Genomic DNA, 13,497 nt, shown 5'->3' with positions numbered 1-13,497 from the left:
GACCATTTTTTTGGATCTCTATTTTCTCAATCAAGTATTCTTTCCCCTTTTAAAAATGAAATAGCTAGAAATTTAATTTTTTCTACAAAGACTTTCCTAAATGGACAATCTTTACTGTTTTTTGCCTTTTTTCCTTTCTCATCTTCTTTATGCTTCCATCACCATTTATCATCATCATCATCATCACCATCATCATCATGATCACCATCATAAGATGTCTCACCCAGAGCAGGTAATATACCTATGACTACTGTTGAGCAGCAAACACATTAGCATGGCACTTCTTCCTAGCATTTAGCGCAGGAGCATCTGTAACCAGACATTTCATAATATACCATGCATTGAGGATGTTAATAATAAAACAAATTCTTTTTCCCTTATGGTTAATTTATAATACTCCCTTAACAATATTGAGGAAAATATTAATTACGTTCACATCTAAGAATCAGATATTTTAAAATTTCCTTTTTCAAAAAACATCGTTCCATTCTATCAGATGTTATATGTTGGTAGATAAAGAGTAGTGGATTTTTAAAAGTATGTTTTCTTTTCCTTTTATTTAAAAATTGAGATATAATTGACATATAACAGGACATAGTTTTTGAAAGTTTAAATAGTATACTCTTGTGAGAAAACTCTGAAAAATTTACCAACTGTTTATCTACTTATGTGTAATTCAAATGCTTTAGCAAAAGGCAGAATCTTAAATATATTGTTTTCTCACCTCAGGAGCAAACATGGTCTCATAGGTAGGATTATACTGAACCTCTTTGACAGCAGGGTCAAGGTGAACTCCAGTCTCTAAATCTTCCTAAAAGAAAACCAAATGAACATTAAAGATCTGACAAGTAATCATTTTGTTTTGGAAACTATATTAAGGTCACACTAGCTATTTTAATACCAATTTTATGATTATTATACTAGTGCCATATGATTAATAATTCTAATACTCAAAGCTTAATAAAAGTAACATATGTAGTATAAAGGTTAGAATGCATAACATTTTTTCCTTTCAAAATGCTGACTTTATCCCATCTGAACAAATTAAAAATTTCTAAATAGGCTAATAAGCTACTCAAAGCTTTAAATTAAGAGAGTCCAAATCTTCTTTTTTATGAACTCAAAAAACTTAACCTCTCGTTCCAAATTCAGGACAATTTCTTTATTCAGCAAACCTCATTAGACATGTGCCCAGATGGCCCATGGTTCCAGGCTACAGAAGTGGCAAGGCCCTAATATTCTAAATCTAAATCTTACACTCTATGCCAATGTTTCAACCTTCTGAAATTCACCCCCCATTTTAATGAACATAAAAATCTATGTCCACTAGAGAATCACTGGTGATCTCTATTTTGTGTAACCACACCACCTACTACAAATATAGTAATTCCCAAATTGGTATCTCTTGCCTGGACCTCTCCTCTGAACTCTAAAGACTTGTGTATCTAAAGTTTAGCTCAACATCTTTTCTCCCAGGATGCCTAACAGACATCTCAAACTTGATATATCCCAAAGGGAACTTCTGGTCTCCCCTTCCCCAATGACTTCTTCCCAGCCTTACATTTGCTCAGGTGGAAACTCCTGGAGTTATCCTTGATTCCTCTTTCTTTCACGTTGTATCTCCAATCCATCAGCAAATCCTCTACCTTCTATATACATTCAAAGTTCAACCACTTCTCATGTTCTCTTTCACGGTCATCTCACAGTCCAATTTACCAACTCACACCTGATTGTTATAATAGCCTTTTAACTGGGCTCCCTGCTTCTATCCCCCCACAGCCTCACTCCATGCAGGAAGCTGTGTGATTTTTAAAAAATATTAGATTATGTTACTCAAGCTCTAAACCGTCAGGTAGCTTCTCCACTCAGAGTAAAAGCCTAACGAAGGCCAGAAGGCTCATTACCAGTTGTTCTCAGAAAACAAGTATGGTTCCCCAGGGTAGTGTTATAGGGCATTTTTATATTCCTGTATTGTCCTGCCTGAGTATTTACATATTAAAAACATGTTGTTCGTACATGTTTAATTCACATATTAAACAGGCTATAAATACCTTTCCTTTAATTAGGGCACTCAAGTTATATTTTGAAATTTTTATGGAAGTTACATATCATGTATGAATTATACTTCAGTAAAGTAGAATTACAGAAATGCTATTACAAAATGAGGATGTTTGAATCTAATCGGTTGAGAATTATCCTCCTCTTCTGAGATCTCAGAATGATCTCCCCCCGCCAAACTTGCCCTCACAAACTTCTGTCTTCATCAAGTCCTATGCCAGTGCTCATCACCTCCAGCCTCACTGGCTCATTTGCTATTCCCAGAATTCACCAAAGGTCAATCCTGCCTCAGGGTCTCTGCATATACTATTTCCTTTTCCTGTAATGTTCTTTCCCTAGATATCCACATGATCGTTTTCTCTCTTTTATCAGGTTTCTGCTCCATTTTTCTACTTTCCTCTTACCTTGCTTTACTTTTCTCCATTACATTTATCATCATCTGACATATATATTTATTGTCTACCACCCCTTACTGAAGTATAAGATACACAAGTTGGATTTCATATGCACAAATGTATCCTCAACCCCTAGAATTATCCCTGTCATATGACCGTCTTTATTCTATTGGCCTTTTGCTGATGTAAGATACATCTGTCAACACAATACAAAACACAATTCAAAGTAATATCGAAAATTTTTTTTAAAAGGTGAGATACCATGAGGTTGACAGTGACGCTGGAGAAGAAGCAATGCCACTGACAAATGAAGATCTGGAGGACTTAGAACAACTAATGACCAAAGACTAGAAAACAACAGTGAAAAATAATACTCTAGGCACACAATTAGTATTCCAAAATCTTACCACTTTTTAAAGCAACCCTCACCCAAAGCAGGCAATTTAGTTTCTCTACTTCTCAAAGATAGGGTTCCTCAAGTATGACTCCCTTAAACTTCTATACTTTCTAGTTTCAAAACAGCCATATCTTTACCTTATCTCCTCTTTCTCAGGACTTCAATCTCCACCTTCGATTTTATCTGCAACCTTGACCACACTCCTGGCCTCTGTATCTAACTGCCTATTGAACTACATGATATGGGTGTTCCACAGCATCAAACACTTTGCTGTGTCTCATTCCATGATTCCACCTTTACTCACTAAAAAATAAGGCACTGAGTCTTACTGATTCTATCTCTGAAATATTTCTCCAGCAACCCTACTTCTACTATCCTAATACAGACTTCATCATATCTTGCCTCGTCTATTATAATACCTCCTTATCTGGTAATACACTCCCACCTTTGTCTTATTAGACAAATTACTGATTTTTAAAAATATCAAGCACTTTCACCCTTGCTGTGCTGCTGGCAATGTTACTGTCTTTGTTCTTTATGCACATCCCTTTATTATCTGATAATATGTCATCTTATTTTCTCTTATACCTTCCCTTCTCTTGGCTCAGGAAAACTGCTTCTCCATAATCCTAAGGAATGTTTTACATAATTCCTTATAGCAATTATGATGTTATATAATTTGTTGCACATGACTTTCACTAACATTCTATATCCTCACTGCCTAGTAGAATGCAGGGTAATCAGTGCATGTTCAATAAATATTTGTTAATTGAAAAAAGAAAAAGTCAAGTCCATTGAGAAAGAGGATGAAGGCTGACTAAAGATCATGAAATTTGGCAATGACATCATATTAAACCTTTGCCAGAGCGATTCTGGTAGTGGGGTAGAGTATGGAAAAGCAGTTTTAAGAGGCAGAGGTATAACTAAGGATTTAGAAAAACAAGACAGTAGTAATTTTTACTCTCTCAAGACATTTGGCAATAAAGAAGAGGAGATGGGGTGCCAGATTGAAGGATTTTTGAGGTAAAATTAAGTTTGTTTTTTCCCTCCTTAAGAAAAGACTAAGCCAAGATTTAGTCAGTTATAAGCTACAGGATACGAGTGAGTAGGGAGAAACACAGAAAAAAAGCCAGCACAGTTGGAAGGTTATCCTCTGAGAAGAGGAGAGCCCTCTGTGAGATGAAACAGAGACGACAAAGACAAGGATGGGTGATGGGTGATAGATGTGTGGAGCTGGTGGGAGGTGTTGGAACTCAGAACTGATGTTATTTTCTTTGTGTAGTTGGGGGCACAGGCCTCTTCACAAAGCAACTTCAAATTCATTTATATATTCAATAAATATTGATTGGGTGCCTACTATGTGCTAGGCATTGTTCTAGGCCCACAGAAACAAATAAAGCTCCCTGTCCTTGTGGAGCTTATATTCTAGTGGGGGAGACAGACAATAAGCAATACAGTAAGTGAATTATATAGTTTGCTAGAAGAGGGTAAGTGAAAAAGAGTGTTTAACAACCTCAGTGTTGTCTCACATTATTTCATATAATTCCTACAACACTTCTATGAAATAAGTACTAGCAACATTAAGTCATTTACCCCAAGATGCTCACAGAATAAATGAGAAGGGGAAAAATTTCAAGTAACCACAAGGAATGACGTTAAAGACACCCAATTAGGAACAAACAAAAAAAATCTGGCAGACTACCAGTCAGGGTTCTTAGCTGCAAGCAGCTGAAAGCCTTACAGACTGATTAAACAGTACTGAACCCTTCTGAGTATCGAATCCTTTCCCTTAGAATTGCCAAGAAGGGTAGAGAATCAGTTTGAGGAAATAGGCATAAATAAGGGTGAGTATACAGATGGAATCACAACTGAAAATCGATCATATCACAGAACCAGTCCACTGAGGACAGGAGTTCACCATTACTGAACTACTGTGGCTGTCACCGGATGCTGCTGTTGAGACCACTGGCCCGAGAAACTACATGTTGGCCGCCCTGCCACTTAACATATTCTCTTTCCTTGCTTCTTTGTGGATTAGCTTTAAATTAGAATTTAGGTGAGTGCATTTGTCTGCTCAGCCTAAGTTACCGTCCCTGAGCCTTAGCTAAAAAGGAGCTGGGAGGAGAATCTGGGCTTTTGGCCTCTGAAGGTTGGGGGCAGCAAGGGCTGTTCCTCACATTAAGACTCTTAGGGAGGGGATTCAGGTGCTGGGCCACCTAAAATATGATATATACACAGTGGACCCCTGAACAACACGGGTTGAATTTGTATGCAGATTTTTTTCAGTAAACATGGTACAGTGCTGTAAATGTATTTTCTCTTATGATTTTCTTAATAACATTTTCTTTTCTCCAGCTTCCTTTATTGTAAGAATACAGTATATAATACACATGACAAGTATGTATTAACTGACTATATTATCAGTAAGGCTTCCATCACCAGTACAGGCTATCAGTAGTGAAGTTTCTGGGTAGTCAAAAGTGATACTCGGATTTTCAACTGCACAGTGGAGGGGAGCGGTTGGTGTCACTAACCCCTCGTTGTTCAAGGGTGAACTGTTTATTACCCTAGAAGGCACACTAGAATCGTCATTGGTTAGAGATAGTATCTGCCAAATGTTGAGCAGAAAAATTCAGTACCATAAAATTAAAAGGTCATATACAAATGGCTTCAACTGCATAAAAACTAAATTAAATGCATTTCTCAGTATTTAATTCTAGTATAAACTGCTTAAAATAACAAGGCTTAGCCACATTCATACCTCCCCAGTGGATTTCATACAATACAGTTAGTTGCTAGAACCACTTTATAACATGGTTTACCAGATCTTTCCGATTACGAGTATTTTAAATTTGATTCTGAACAGAGTAGCATGAGACACCAAATTTTAAATGCAGAGTACAATTTAAAAAGAATAACTCTTATATACACAACAGTGGCAATGAATAAAAAATATAAATAGGTCCCAGTCTCTGGTTCCTGCTAAAATTGTAGAACAAATTGAACAACCCTCCAGAAAATGAAGAGTTATTAATTAATTATACATTTAATTAGAAAAACTTGGACAATACCGCAACCTTGTTTTAATACCCAAGAGGAGTTTAATAATAATTAAGCATGCAATTGAAATTACCACAGAATTACAAAGGACTTCTATTCAGTATTAATTATCCATAAAAATTAAAGTACAGTGAGTGAAGGGTACCCTATGGGTCAAATAAGTTTGAACAGGTTATCTTCTGTTGATTCAAAGTAATTTGAGAATCATGAGATAATATTTACTTTTGAGTCCTTTTCACATTTTTTACTCATGTACAAATAAGAAAATAGATGGGAAAGCACTTTGTAAACTATAAAGCAGAAAACAAATATTAATCATTATTATGAACTATTTATCAATTTATAGTTTTTTCCCCCCAGAAAGTAGAAATGAATAAACTTCCTAAAATGGAAGTTTACATGGATGAAATAAAAGAAAAGAAATTCACATAAAGATATCCTTTGGGTTTGGCCCTTAACAAATGCAGAGGAAAAAAGTGATTTACTTGAAGTTCATAAGTATGAGAAAGATCACCCAAAAAGAAGAAATTTTAAAATACGCTCAAAATTAGAGGCAGAATTTTCATTTTACTCAAGTTGGCTATGTTAAAGCAGGGAATGCATTGGGGAAAAGTAACATAGTCATGGACTAAAATGAGAGAAAGCCAGGCCTGCTTTTATTTTTTTAACTTTAAAGTCAATTAACAAGCAACTTTTGCAACCCAAAAGGGTTCATTACATGATTTCCAAAGTGCCAAATCTGACAGTGTTGCATTAAAATACACTTTTAACCAGAAAATAATTGTTGTCAAACATTGGAGAACACAAATATGTTTAATTGGAGTTCTAGCAGAAGAGAAGTGAGAACAGGACTAAAATAATATGTGAAGAGATAAGAACTGAGAACTTTCCAGAAACACTGAAGATCCACACTCCAAACCAATCAATTCCCAATTAAAGAAACCCCACAAATTCTAAGCAGGACAAACAAAAAGAAATCCACACTCGGGTATCCCATAATGAATGTAAAGACTGAAACTACACCCTCCCCCCACCCCAAAAAAGGGGGCAGAGGGTAAGGGTCTTAAAAGCAGTCTGAAGAAAAAAGAAAAAAGTTACACTGACAGCTGACTTGTTATCAGTGACACAGAAAATCAGAAAATAGAATATTTTAAATGTGCTGAGAGAAAAATTGCTAGCTAAGTAAACTAAACACGGCGAAAAGATCCTTCAAGAAAGAGGGTTAAATAAAAACATTTTAAAGACAAACTCAGGGGGCACCTGGGTGGTGGCTCAGTCGGTTGAGCAGCCAATTCTTGATTTCTGCTCAGGTCATGATCTCAGGGTCATGGGATCCTGCCTTATGCGGGGCTCTATGCTCAGCGGGGAGTCTGCTTGGGATCCTTTCCCTCTGCCCCTCCACACCCCATGCATTCTCTCTCTCTCTCTCTAATAAATAAATAAATCTTAAAAAAAAAAAAGACAAACTAAAACTGCAAGGAGTTGCCACCAATTAACCCTCACAAGAGGACATGAAGTATGCACTACCGGGAGAAAGAAAGAAACCTCTTGCATTTGAGATGCAAGAATCAGCTTAGCTCACCGTCATCTTCGTAAGTTTAAATATTAAAAGATACAGGGCAATAATAGCTAAAGTAGGGATAGGGGGATGTTAATAAAATTGAAGTATTCTAAGGTTTTTGCACTATTCAGTATGAGGCAAAGGTACTAATTAATTCAGGTATGTTTTATTGTCTACAGGTAACCACTCAAAGAACAGAAACTAAGGGCATAATTTACAAATGAGTACAGGAAAAGAATGGAATGATAAAAAAAAAATCAGCCCAAAAGCATGGATGCCTAGCATACTAACTTTCTATCTGTCTTCTTTTCCATTACCTATATTTAAGAAAATACTTAAAAAAAAAAAAATATTGCTATGGCTGTACCTCACAAGCTCTGGTGAGTATTATTTTCCTTATTGTTCAGGTCAAAATATTTTCCTTTACCATTATTTTTCATTTTGGCCCACAGGTTATTGACAAGTACAATTTCATAATATTCAAATATGGGAATTATATAGTTACCTTTTTGCAGCTGATTAGCTTAGAAACACCGTGGTCAGAGAATGTGATAATATGATTTAAAATTTATTGAGACTTATTTTATGGCTTAGTACAGGGGTTGGTAAACTAGTTTGTGGACAAAATCTAGCCTACAGTCTGTTTTTGTACCAACAAGCTAAGAATGGTGTTTATTTTAAAGTCTTGTTTAAAAAAGAAAGACAAAGACTGTATGTGGACAGCACAGCCTAAAATCTTTACTATCTGGCCTGTTACTGAAGTTTACCAATCCGTGGCCTACTGTATGGTCAGCTTTTAAAAAATGTTTTATTAGTGCTTGAAAATAATATTCTGCATTGAGTGCAAGTTCTTCATACCCTTTACATAGTTTGTTAATTTTGTTGTTCAAATTTAATGTTTCATTATTGCTATTTTTTGCTTGTTCTATCAATTATTGAAAGGTATATTAAAATCTCCTGCTGTGATGGTAGATTTGTCAGTTTTTTGTTGTAGTTCTATCAATTTTTACGTAAATATTTTCAGCTTACATTATTAGGTGCATAGGAATTTAAAACTGTCATACACCTCTTTGTGACTTGAACCTTTGTATCATTATGAAGTCTACTTTATTGGTCTTAATACAACCAGTGCCACTTTTTTTTACTTAGTCTTTGCTGGATATATTCTTTTTCCATCTACTTACTTTTGATCTTTCTGGAAAACTTAGTAAGCATGGCAAGAAAAAAAATGAAAGAAATAAAGATTCAAATAAAGAAAAAAGTACTGTCATACTTGCAGCTGCTATAACTATGTAAGTAGTGAGAATAAATTAAATAACTAGAAAAAAATAATGCTATTTATTAACATATTAGCATAAAAATAAGACCACCTAGAAATACCTGCAGCAAAACTGTGCAAGATGTTGATGGAGAAAAATATAAACTTTGGAAGAAATTAAAAATCTAAAGAAATCCTAAAGAAATGAATAGATACGATACTGTCTCCAAATTGATCTATGGTTCAATGTAATTAAAGAAAATTCCACCTGGGTGTTAGTAAAACTCTACAAGTCAATTCTAAACTGTATAAAGAATTACAGGGGCCAAGAACAGCCACAACATTCTTGAATAACAACAACAAAATGGGGTGAGGGGAAAAGCCGTACCAAAAGATCGAGCCATATTATGAAAAATGTTCACACCATACACAAAAATTAATTCCATGTGGATTTATGACTTAAATGTAAAAAGCAAAAATTTAGTGCTTTCAAAAAACAAAATGGGAGAATATTCTTATGACTTTGGGATAAGAAAGGATCTCTCAAACAAGAAACAGGAGCCACAATTCATAAAAGACTAATTTGATAAGACTAGACAAGTAAACAACTCTATCATGACAGTGAAGAGAGTGAGAAGACAAGCCACAAACTGGAAAAGATATTTGCAGCACATGTGACTGACGCAGGATATTACCTAGAATATACAAAGATCTACAAATCAGAAGGAAGATAACCCAACAGTCACTTCAAAAAGAAAAAAAAAATCAAATCACCAATAACATATATGAAAAGATGTTCAATCTCAGTGTTCAGGGAAATGGATTAAAAACACTGCGTAAGTTTATACTCTTGTCAAATGCTTGCTATTTGTCACAATATAATTAGTCAAATACAGATGAACGTATTTGCATGCTTCATATCTCTCCCTTGGTCATTTCTCTATTGTAAATTTCCTATGTGTAAGGTTTTGAGGTTTTGTTTGTTTGTTTGTTTTGCATATAAGCACATGCTGGTTCACAAACTAGTGATAATTAATGTGCCTGACTCTCTCATCATAGAACCTTCATCAACCTGGGGGGGGGGGGGCGCGTGTAGCTCCAGCTCTGGGCTCTTCTTCTAATAGACCTTTGGTACCTTATGCAACCTGTCTTCCTGGATTGTCTTACTTACAACTTGAGGTGATTGAACAAAGTGAGTTCTAGAGACATTCCCTTGCCCCAACCCAATCAATGTACATGCTTTTTCAAGCCTTTCTTTTTCACTTACTCTTTCTTTCATTCTTTCACCAGATATTATTTCCCTCAATCTTGTATACCAGGCATAGGAGACATGAAAATAAACAGACACAACCATCTCTGGTCCCCAGGGTCTCCCGCTAGTTCAGGGCAAAGAAAAAGTTAACAAGTCACGGCAATGCAGCAGCTGCCACAACTGAGGGACAAAGGAGGGCTGCCTGGACAGACGGACGAGGAAACATGTGCACTGGGACAGAAGGACAGTAGGATTTTTGGGGGGTGGGGCAGCATGAGGAACAAGGAAAGGGATTTCCAGGCAGAGAGACGAGTATGGCCAAAAATCTTGAGAGCAAAAAAAGAAAGTAAGGCTTTGGGGCTTTGTAGAGAGTTCAGCACGGGAGAGTGGCGAGCTCATGTTATACAAAGAAGTCAGAAATTATTCAGTAGTAACACAGTGTCTTTGGGCAGGGAAGTGATATAACACTGGACTTCAGAAAGATCTCTCTGGGTGCACTGTGAAGGAAAGAATGGGATATGGAAGTAGGAAACAGGAAAGGAAGAAGTAGAAAGACTAGTTAGAAGGTTATTATAACAGTCTTGCAGAGAATTAAGAATCTGAAATAAAATATTTGATAAATACCATTGTATCACGATGACAGAACCCAACACCCAAAAGCAGGGGTTGAAAGAGAAACAAAAAACAAGAATGGCTCCTGGGAGAAGTAACGCAGACATGAAGTAAGGCTGTATCAGTGCAAATGGAGAGGAAAAATTAATTTGAGAGAAATTAATGAAGCAGAAATGTTAGAACCAGCTGAACAACTAGCTTCAGGGGCTGAGGAAGAAGGAAAAGGAAGACCCTTCTATTTTGGCTTGGTCTAATAAGTGGGTTGTGGGATCATTAACCAAAATGGGAAAAACAGGTGAGGTAGACCTTGCGGGGGCGGGGGGGGGGAGTGTTAATTTTTTAGCACATTGCATTGGAGGCACCTGAGACCCCTCCAGAGAGAGAAGTTTGGTAGTTCTGGAGCTAGCAAGGAGTTTAGAGTTGGAAATAGTAAGGATAGCGTGTCTGACAGTGTTATAAGTGCTTAATGTGCTTTACGAACAAGTCTATCCACGAGATGGGTCCTAGTGTCATCTCCACTTTACAGATGAGAAAAACCTTGGGCACGGAACACTTAAATAACTCATCCCAGGGGCGCCTGGATGGCTCAGGTGGTTAAAGGTCTGCCTTCGGCTCAGGTCATGGTCTCAGGGTCCTGGGATCGAGCCCCATGTCGGGCTCCCTGCTCAGCGGGGAGCCTGCTTCTCCCTCTCCTCCCCACCTGTGCTCTCTGTCACTCTCTCTCAAATAATAATTAAAATCTTAAAGAAAAAAAGTAACTCATCCAAGGTGACCATTTGGGTGAGTGCGGGAGCAGTATGTGAATCCTGACAGTCTTGATTCCAGAGCCTGTGTGAACTACTTCATAGTGTTCACCTGTGAGGCATCAGAAGCACAGACTGAAGTTGAAGGCATGAGAGAATATGAGAGGTGAAAGGGGGACTAAGGAAACATACAAATGAGCACAGCAGAGCAGGGTTTCAGAAGACTGAGGATGACCCTATGGAAGCCATAGGGAGAGAAAATTTCAAGAAACAAGACCTATTTAATAGTGTCACTTGATGCAGATATTCAAGTCAGATGGCAGAACCTGACACGTTCTCAACATTTCTTAGGGAGAGTAAGTTTCCTAAGAGGCTAGGGCTAGGTTGCACTTGGTTGAGGAGAAAATGAGATGAAGTGAGAGCTCCGAAAAGCTAAGCTGTGCAAAGAATGACAACTCAGGAGGTTGCTGGAGTGATACAAATTTGGGGAGTTTGTTTTGTTATAAAGATAGGAGAATCCTAAGCATTCTTTCATACCATTCTATTAATAAAAAGTAAAATTCATAAAAACTTGCAGAAGACTTAGAGTTACAACACTAGACTTGGGAACACTTTTTTTTTTGGTTTGATTTTTTTTATACTGAAGTATAATTCGCATACAATGTTATATTAGTTTCAGGTATACAACATACTGATTTGACAATTCTATAAGAAACATCTTAGGTACAAAGTAATTTTTGCACACTGCCTCCCATCACCACATCTTGCGCTTCTGATCACCCCCATTAGGCTCTACTGGGCCTATACTACCAATTGGTGGATGCTTTTCTCTGTTTCTAGACACACCAACCTTTCCTCAGATCTTCAAACACACCTAGGCTCTTTGTCTCTCAAAGCTTGCTGTCTCCTTTGGAAACTCTCCCCTTATCTAGCACATGGCTGGCTTCTCCTCCTTCTTCAAAGCTGCTTTTTCAGAAAAGACTTCCCTGACCAATCTATGGAAGTCATAATTCTATCTTACTCCCTATCATGGAGTAAGTAGTCCTTCATAGTACTCAATCCAATCTGTAACCACTTTATTTGCTCACATTTTATTGGCTTCCTCTTCCACTAGCATGTATGCAAAGATGTCTAGCTTGTTGGCCTCTGTGTCTTCAGCCCCTAGAATAGTTCCTGGCAAATAACATGTCTTCAGTAAATATTTGTTAAATGATCCACACAACCCAATTTCTTCCTCTATCACCTTCCTCAACTGGGATCAAGCACAGTTTCTTAAGCCCAAGGCCTTTTCTCACTGTACTGACATATATAATCACAAGGGTTAAACTAACATTTATTGTACTTTTATTAGATACTAAGCTCTTTGCTATAAGCTACATTTGTATCATTTCACTTACGTTTTACATAACTCTCTCATATAGATACGTACTTCTAAAATTATCTCCATTGTACAGGCGATGACACAGTGGAGGTTGTATAACTTACCCAGGTTCACAGAAGTGGTGGAGCCGGGATCAGAATCTAGTTCTGACTTCAGAAACAAAACCAAGCCGGGCCATTACTCACTTCAAGTGAGGATACATGCTCTAGTTTGGGAAGTTCTGATTTAAACCTGCTCTACCCAGGCCACATCCTAATCACAGTAAGTTCAAATTTCACGACCCCCCCCCTCCCCTTCCCACTTGCTTGCTGGCGGGAGGCGAGAGCGGGGAGCAGTGGAGAGCTGTCCTGAACATCCAAGTCCCGGCTTCTCCCGAGGCAGATGCATGTAGGAAGAAGAGATCCGAGCGTTAGCAACTTATATCTCAGCGCTGAGGAAGAGGTAACCCGGGGCCTAACAAGAGACTGCCGGATTTTGGAGCAGAAGCAGACAAGTCCCGCACTGCATCAGTGGCCAAAGAGCTTACCTTAACTGCCACCTCCGGAGCCGAGTCCACCGCCACTGCCAGAGAGGGCTTGGTCGAAGCTGATTTCGTCAAGTGCATGAGGGAGTCGGCGGCTGGCAGGGAACACCGTCCGCCCTCACTGTCCGAGTCCGATTCGGACCCTGAACCGGAACCGTAGGACGCAGCCAGAGCTGCAATTGCAGCCGACATGACGGCAACAGATCCTCTGCGGAGACCAGGCCCGGGCGGAAGAAGCAGCTTCCAGGTCCTGACAG

General features: G+C 37.9%; 3 protein-coding genes across 3 annotated transcripts in view; 2 read left to right on the top strand and 1 right to left on the bottom strand.

Moving 5' to 3' along the window:
• METTL24 (methyltransferase like 24) overlaps positions 1-8,680 on the top strand; it is a 153,805-nt gene extending 145,125 nt beyond the window's left edge. Inside the window, exon 6 of the mRNA XM_081828800.1 lies at positions 7,651-8,680. Within this exon, the coding sequence (XP_081684926.1) occupies positions 7,651-7,695 (45 nt within the window). The 3' untranslated portion in view covers positions 7,696-8,680. The remainder of the gene's footprint in view (positions 1-7,650) is intronic.
• Positions 1-13,481, bottom strand: part of CDC40 (cell division cycle 40) — a 54,472-nt gene extending 40,991 nt beyond the window's left edge. Inside the window, exons 1-2 of the mRNA XM_006729475.3 lie at positions 13,244-13,481; positions 725-811 (exon numbers count right to left, since the gene is read on the bottom strand). Coding sequence (XP_006729538.1) covers positions 725-811; positions 13,244-13,432 — 276 coding nt within the window. The 5' untranslated portion in view covers positions 13,433-13,481. The remainder of the gene's footprint in view (positions 1-724; positions 812-13,243) is intronic.
• WASF1 (WASP family member 1) overlaps positions 13,398-13,497 on the top strand; it is a 66,946-nt gene continuing 66,846 nt past the window's right edge. The window contains exon 1 of the mRNA XM_031023916.2: positions 13,398-13,487. The gene's annotated coding sequence lies outside the window, so the exon portion shown is untranslated. The remainder of the gene's footprint in view (positions 13,488-13,497) is intronic.

This window comes from Leptonychotes weddellii, chromosome 8, assembly GCF_054177405.1.
Source record: "Leptonychotes weddellii isolate Sample4059 chromosome 8, ASM5417740v2, whole genome shotgun sequence".
Taxonomy (NCBI): domain Eukaryota; kingdom Metazoa; phylum Chordata; class Mammalia; order Carnivora; family Phocidae; genus Leptonychotes; species Leptonychotes weddellii.
This window is presented reverse-complemented; position numbering and strand designations above follow the sequence as displayed.